General features: G+C 34.2%; 1 protein-coding gene across 2 annotated transcripts in view; it reads right to left on the bottom strand.

Moving 5' to 3' along the window:
* Positions 1-3,667: 3,667 nt before the first annotated feature.
* The window catches only part of KLHL4 (kelch like family member 4), a 138,766-nt gene continuing 133,953 nt past the window's right edge, over positions 3,668-8,480 (bottom strand). Inside the window, exon 11 of one of the 2 annotated variants that reach the window (XM_012784554.2) lies at positions 3,668-4,497. In XM_012784554.2, coding sequence (XP_012640008.1) covers positions 4,291-4,497 — 207 coding nt within the window. In that variant the 3' untranslated portion in view covers positions 3,668-4,290. Of the gene's footprint in view, positions 4,498-5,804; positions 7,332-8,480 lie in introns of those variants that run through there. The other variant, XM_012784551.2, reaches the window with a different exon arrangement.

Below are 8,480 nucleotides of genomic sequence, written 5' to 3'. Positions count from 1 at the left end.
GTGAATTAAGTATACCCCAGATAATGTCATTTCACTTTACGTTGTTACTCAGGCAGAAGTAAAAATGGTTCTCTTTCCTCTAACAAAATTGGTGCGTGTTTGACACAGATGTCTGAGTTAACAAGTCAGGCTTATGAGGTAAGATGTAAGCATTTAGGTATTTGGCCTATGATTCTGAAATAGAACATTTCTGAGGTTTATAATGTGAGACATGGTATTGTTTTTACTTTTTCACATGTTTATTTAGGTATAAATTCATTTACATTAATATTTACCCATTGACATTTTAGAATTCATGTTTTTAAAATTATATACACAGAGTTGTGGGACCATAACCACAATCCAATTTTAGAACATCTTCATTACCATCCCATATACATTAACTGTCACTTGTTTCCCATTTCCCATCACTCTCATCTCCAGCCCCAGCCAACCACTGATCTACTTTAAGTCTATGAAGATTTACCTATTTAAAACATTTAATATAAATAATATCATCCAATATTGGGATTTAGAGGCCCCCAACCCTTTCCCAGAAAAGCTGTGAAAATAGGACTGCCACCCCAGTGGGTCATCTGCCAAAGTGGGACATCTGCCAAAGGTGGAACATCTGCCAAAGTGGGTCTAGAAGGTGGAAGGTGGGACTCCTGCCCTAGAATATCTGGAAGGATGGATCTCTGCCCCAGTGTGTATCAGTGGCACTACTTCAACTCCAGTGAGAATGGAGGGAAGATCATATAGCCAAAGAAGTTTATTCTTAAGTCTTCAGATCTCATGGAGTTTCCCTTATAGTTTGGAGTTACTTGGGACATCTTATTCCCTTCTTATTTTCTATTTCTCCCTTTTGGAATGGAACTACCTCCTCTATGTCTATCCCACCATTATATTTTGTAAATAAATTAATAAACTTGATTTCACAGGTTCACAGCTAGAGGGTAATTTGTCTTAAAATGAATAATTCATTGAGTCTTCTGCATATTTCATTTAGATACTTACATAAAACATTGGACTTTAGACTTTTTAGTTGATTCTAGAAAGAGTTGAGTTTTGGGTTTGTTGGGTTGGAATTAATGTATTTTCCATATGGAAAGGACATAAATTTTGGTCACTGGGAGCTGAATGTTATGAACTGAATGGTTGTGCCTCCTAAAATTCATATATTAAAACCCTACCCACCAATGTGATATTAGGAGGTAAGGCCCTTGGGAGTAAATTAAGATTAACTAATCAATCCTAATTAGATTAAGATTAATCTAATCCTAATAGGGTAGGTTAGAACCCTCAACCCTCATGAATGCAATTAGCACATTTATAAGAATCTTGACAGAGCATGCTTCTTTCTGCTTTTCACCATGTAAGAATACAAGGAGATGTTATCAGTCTGCAACATGTAAGTCAGCCCTCACCAGAACCTAACCATACTGGTATCCTGACCTTAAACTTCCAGCCTCTAGAACAGTAAGAAATAAATTTCTGTTGCTTATAAACCATCGTTATAGCAGCCTCAGCTAAGACAGTGTTTGTTTAGCTTATGTGCTTTATTATTGTTTTTAAGAATTCTTTGCATAGTTTGGATAACTGTACTTTATCAGATACTTTTCCAAATAACAGTACTTTTGCAAATATTGTCTCCCAGTCTGTGGCTTCTCTTTTCTTTCTCTTGGCAGTGTCTTACAGAGCATAAAGCTTTGAATTTAATGAAGTCCTGCTTATTAATTCTTTCTTTCATGGATTGTGTCTTTAATGTTGCATCTAAAAAATCATTGCCAAATTCAAGGTCATCTAGATTTTGTCCTATGTTATGTTTTAGGAATTTTCAACTTTTATATTTTACATTTATATCTGTGATCCATTTTGACTTAATTTTTATGAAGCATGTAACATCTGTGTCTAAATTCATTTTTTTCCTCATGTGGATGTCTAGTTTTCCAGCACCATTTGTTGAAAAGCCTATCTTTTCTTCATTGAATTGTCTTTAGTCAACAGATAAGTTGATTATATTTATGTGGATCTATTTCTAGGCTTTCTGTTCTACTGATCAATTTGTCTACTCCTTTGGAAATTCCACACAATCTTAATTATTGCAGCTTTATAGTAAGTTGTAGTCAAGTTATATCAGTTCTCCAACCTCGTTCTCCAATATTTTGTTGGCTATTCTGGGTCTTTTGGCTTTCAATATATACTTTAGAATCGGTTTTTCAATATCAATGTGATTCTTCAATGTGAAGAATAGCAAATGTGACCTTCTCATTCTAACTTCTATTCGTCTTAAATTTTTCTTTCATGTTTTACATTTTTAATTTTTCTGTGCTATATTCTGTATAATATACTGAGCACTTCCATCCAGTTTATTATCTATCTATCTGTGCTTCATCTGATATTTCATCTCCCCAGTGAATTTTTGTTCTAAGTGATTAAAGTGACCATATATGGATGTTCCAGCCTTTATCCACCTAGCAACAGTCTCAAGACCATGTCTTATGATTATTTTCTACACATTTGTGTTAAAACCTATGTCAGTAATGTTTATAACTGAGTTCATTGACTCCAAGAGTATCTCCATTATCATGTGAGTTTACTATTATTTTCTAAGTTCTCTCTAAGTTCCTGACATCTGGAGATTTGCCTTTCTTTCTTTAAAGCTTATCTTTGTGCCTAAAAATGTTGTGCAATTTTATCGTGCATTTCTGTGTTTTTGATGTGTTTAATATTTGGGAATGGGATCAGGAGAGAAACCTATTTGCCTTTGATTATTCTGCCATGTTTCCAGAACCATTATTTGAATCTCATCCTCATAAAATACCTGGTCTTTGACTCTATCAAAAAATCTATTTAATCATTTTTTCTAGACTTATTTGTTGAACATATTTTGTACTAGAATCTGTGACAGACACTGGAGATACTATAATGAATAAAACTAAAAGCCATCAGAAAAATTATAGTGAGAAAGAGTATTGTTTGTTTCTACTGGCTCAGACCTTCTCTCACTTGGGCAAGTTACTATACTAAATGCAAATGGACTTTTCCAGCCTGACTGGCTTTTTTTCAGCCTCATTCCATTAGTGAAGACTTGACAAAATTGAGACAAACCTAACTGGATTGGTGAAGGTATGACTTTCAAAGATTGGCATCTGGTTTTATCTTTCCAGCCCTATTTTTAAATGACTAGTTGTGCTCTGTTGGCCAGAACATCTGTATCCTTAGTCTGGTAAGATCTAATTAGTTCTGGTCCACGTAGGTTTCTTTAACCATTCAGATATACAATGAATTTAGCATATGGAACAGGGATGTTTGAATGAAGTCTCCATGGACTTATAAGAAACATGAACTTGGCAAATTAAGCTGGCTTTTGTAGAGACAAAAATCATCAAATTTTGATTCTCCCTCACTTGGAATATAATCTAAATTGTATAGGCCTGGCTATGGTGAGAATCTCATAAATGTAGTCCTAATTTCTGTACATATAACCAGAATCTCAAACATATTAGATCCTTAATAAATGTTTGTGTGACAGGGATAACATATTTGAACAATATTAATATACTTTCAACATCCACTCATGTGTGACCTTCCCCATATTTTGCACGATGTGCCTATTCCCCTCATTGTTCATGTATGCTGTGTGTCTTTAAGTATGTAAGTTAAGGGAGGGTATTAGGATTATAACAAAAATGCAAAAAAGAGAGTATCAATATTAAAATTTTAGCGACAAGAATAAGATTTTTGCCTAGTGCGTAGCACGACATAATCTTGAAAAGCAAGTGTTTTCAAGAGGGGGAAAAGCTTTAAAATTTGTTGTTAATATTTTTAATTTACAAATAATAATTGTGTATATTTTTAGATTAAAATGTGATGTTTGATGTATGTATACAATATAGAATGATTAAGTCAAGCTAATAACTTATCCATCATCTCACTTAACCATTATTTTTTTGTGATGACACATTTGAAATTAAAACACTTTTCAAAAGTTTTCTTTGACATATGGAGAGCCATGCTTGTGAAGTAGGTAGTTCATGTGGTGTCTTCCACAGACAATAGAGGAGATACTTCTTCCATTATTTAGGTTGAGGCTTAGTGTCTCCAGCAAGGGACACATGATTCAAAGGAAGTCCATGATAAAGAGGAAAATTGACTGAAAATCTGTCCTTTCTGCATCAAATGAATGTGGAGACAGTGGAAAGAGAATGGTGACAGCTGAGTAAACATATGTTTCAGGGTCCTTTTATTTTTCTAAAATAAAATTGCAGGGTAGGAGTATTGTTAGAGAACTTAAGAGAAAATCTAAAATCAGAGAGGTTTTGTTCTATGTCTTATTTGGGCCTCCAGAAGGAAACTGCCTTTCAGTGTTCCCTCCATTTCAAAATGAGGCGGCATCCACATCTCAGTCAAGGTGATATATGGCATAGTTAGGCAGAGGGAGGACATGAAGTTAGTTCCCAGAGTCGCCTTTGATTTCTGTTTGGTATAGTAGACTTTTAGAAGTTCCTGCATGTCCTGTGTAAATACAGGGAAGGTAATTGATAGTGTTGTCTGGAGAATCATCATGATGTTTGCTGAGGGCTGCATGGTAGAAAATCCTGAACATAGTTTTAGTGATTATAGAAAAATCAAGAAGCAACATTTTTTTCCTATATGAGTATAGTGTCCAAATGTGTGAACCCTTACACTTGCTGACAGAATATATAGATTAATAAGCCCTTTTTCTATCTTTGTTTGCTTAAACTAGCCCTAGTAGGTCATCTCTATCTACTAAGGCCTGCCTGTAGCAATCCATTAATCCATAAATGGATTAAAACATTCATGACCCAATTACCTTGAAAAGCCCCACCTCTCAATACTGCCATATTGGGAATTAAGTTTCAACATAAGTTTCAGGGAAGACAAGCATTGAGATCATGGCAGACATAGTGGCCTAAACACAATTTTTTAATGCAGCTGTGGTATGGTAGCCGTAGGAAACATATGCATCTCTTCTATGGGTCAATACTTAATGAAACCGAAGCAAGCCCAGATGTACCATCATGAAGATGGTATTCAATCTCCACTTGTTTGACAAGACATGACTCTGGACGCAATCTGCTTATTAATACCAACCAGCTGTTACTGGAGCATTGACAAGCTAGGCTGTGATAGGTCATTTGACATATCCCTTACCTACTGGCTCACATTCTCATTTAATTTGACAGGCCAAGCTGTGTAGTGAGGATAATGGTTTAGGTAACTCACTTCTACATTTGTTTTGATATGGTGTGAATTCTAAAGATCCAACAGGACTGTATGAATGTTTTATAGTGTCTCTATATCTCCATTTCCACCTCTATATCTGGGGAAATTTATAATCCTCTATTTAAAATTAGAGATAATGGCAGGTATAAGAAAAAACGAGGAATTTTATTTTTGTATTTAACTATTGGGGAAATATAATATCAAGAAGTCCATCCAGGCCGGGCGCGGTGGCTCACGCCTGTAATCCTAGCTCTCTGGGAGGCCGAGGCGGGCGGATTGCTCAAGGTCAGGAGTTCAAAACCAGCCTGAGCAAGAGTGAGACCCCGTCTCTACTATAAATAGAAAGAAAACTAATTGGCCAACTGATATATATATAAAAAAAATTAGCCGGGCATGGTGGCGCATGCCTGTAGTACCAGCTACTCGGGAGGCTGAGACAGAAGGATCGCTCGAGCCCAGGAGTTTGAGGTTGCTGTGAGCTAGGCTGATGCCACGGCACTCACTCTAGCCTGGGCAACAAAGTGAGACTCTGTCTCAAAAAAAAAAAAAAAAAAAAAAAAAAAAGAAGTCCATCCAGGCTGTTCTTGATATATTCTAAAGCCACACTCTTTATAACCAGAGGAAATATATTTTATTTAAATTCAATTTATCAGAGTACAAATATCTTTCTACAATTTATGTTTATGTTGTTCTTTTTTAAAACTCAAAAGGTAGTAGTACATTTTATAAGTATCTCTCTGGATTTTATTTGTTGGTTTCACAAACTACAATACAAAGTCTGTTTAAAAGAGCTTATTATAGAAATTTTAAAATTGTACATTTACTTGAAAAGTTACTTTCATAAAGGTTCTTTTCAATATTTCATCTTAGTTTTATAATTGAATGAAATGGAGGTAAGAATTTAAAGATAAAATACTACTAAAATACTAGCCATTTTTTGTTTTTTTCAATTAAAAAAGTCTTTTTTTGTATATTGTATACATCCTTACCATTTTCTATGGGATAAATATAACATTAAAATAAAGGTATGTATTGATACATAAAAGACAACTGTAGAATTGACCATGCATATTGCACATTTTGGTGTTTCCATGTGTTAACATTGTAGAACATCTTCTCAATTTTAATGAATTTAAAAATTATCCTGTTTTTGAAAACTTATTTAACTTAATGATATGTGTTTACAGAGTTCACATAAATGTTTGAGGAGGACATTTCTTTCTATATAAATGAGGCTCTGACACTCTGAAGTTGAGGTCATGGTTTGTATCAATATGATAAATATTCACTATTTTATTGTATAGATTGTATATATGAAATTACAACAATATCTTACTGGAAACAAATCTAATAAGAAAATTTGTTAAGAAATATCAAATCTATATATGTGCTCTGGCAGATGGTTACTGAAAATGAGTAAGCTTGTGAAAAATTTGCCATACTATGATCAGCATTACCAATTATGTCAATGAGCCATATTTTTTCAGCCTCAACACAGTAAAATTTTTCCATTTGGTAAATGTGAGGTATTATTTAGATGGTTAGGATATTATCTGAATGAGAGAATGGTGTCTTACTAAAAATCAAACTTTATATTTTAAGCTTTAAGATGTTCTCTTTTATATTAAGTTATATTCCAGGTAATAGAGTACCTTTTTTGAAATTAAAAATGCTTTTAACTTCCAAGGCTCTTAATATGAAAATTACTAATGCTTTTATAACCTTAACACTTTGGCCTCCATCAATTTCATTAAATATTTCAACATTTTATAATAATGAGGCTAAACCTAGACTATTGAATTTCCCCTTATATTGTCAGCTGCAACAACACATACACTTAGAACTCATGTAATTCACGTTTAAAACTTTGTGTTGGATTCACAAATGAGAGCAATTATAACTACATATTAAGACAGAACAATAACTTTCCAATTTGATATTAATCACAGTAAATAACATGGTTAACTAACATGTGTTTCATCTCTCCTTTCTACTCTGTTTCTTGAAATTATCCAGTTTCATTCCATTTGATAAAAATAGATTTAGGGTAGCTTCACCACCACTACACATGCACCAGCTCTTCCAATGTTAACAGGAACTTCCTAGAACAAAAACAAAAAAAAGAAAAACTATTTGAAGTATACTTTTAGCATAATATGGAATGCTGGAGTTGAAAAAGTCCTTACTTATTCTGGTCTAACTTTACCTTGTATAAAGGTAAGGGAAATTGCAGCCCAGATAACAGTGTTTTGTGTTGGAAAGAACATAGCCTTTAGAAAGATATAGACCTTAGTTTGAGGATCAGGTGATCTTGGGTAAGTTTCACCATTCCGATAATTTTCTCACTTGAAAAGTTACAGCATATTTTACTCATCCTTCAAGGTTTTTGTGAGGGTTAAGTGAAATAAGGAATGACAAGAATTCGGCATATAGTATTTATAATACCACTATATATTAGTTCTCTTTCACTCTTTCAAGATCACACAATTATATAATTACAGAGCCAGGAAGAGAATCTAGGTCTCTTAGCTACTGGTCTTCAGAAAGTAAATTTCACAAGCTTATTTAAACGTTTTCATTATTGTATTTGACCCAACTCTTCGTTTGCTAATTTTTTTTCTTCCATTTCTGGTTGGTCCTAAGCAGTAATAAGGTAAAAAGCTACCTACATGGTAGGATATTAGGGTTTCTGAGAGTCATAATGAATCAGGAGGAGAGAGATAGAAGCCCATTATCAGCTGTGTTTATATTAACACCTAATTATTTAGAACAATAGCCAATTGTACCCTGTAGAATGCAGAGTAGCATGAAGTTAGTATAAGGAAAGGTGAAGTTAGATGCCAATTACAAGGTTTGCCTGTTTGTGGAGATGGGGGAGAGTTATTCATACTTCATTTTTTATTAACATGTTATTTAATTGACAAAATGCCATCACATATTTTGGAATACATCCAGGACTATCACTGGTAAGACTGTCAAAAGGGTCAAGTATAAAGTGTGTGATCCACACCACCAGGGGATTGGACACATTGGGGGGAGGGAGGGGGGCAGGGGCAATATTTGTAACCCTAACAATATTTGTACCTCCATAATATGATGAAATAAAAAAAAGGGTCAAGTTAGCCTTTAACATCTCCAAGATGCCCTTTCAGTGCTCTTTTTTGTACCCTCCTTAGAATTTTTCCTATTAGATGCCCAGCAGGTTTGAGATAGTTTAATTCTGCTCTCTCACTGTACACTAAATTCCTTGA

This window comes from Microcebus murinus, chromosome X (assembly GCF_040939455.1).
Source record: "Microcebus murinus isolate Inina chromosome X, M.murinus_Inina_mat1.0, whole genome shotgun sequence".
In the NCBI taxonomy this organism is placed as follows: Eukaryota; Metazoa; Chordata; class Mammalia; order Primates; family Cheirogaleidae; genus Microcebus; species Microcebus murinus.
The sequence above is the reverse complement of the archived record's forward strand: the minus strand, read 5'-3'. Positions and strand labels throughout refer to the sequence as shown.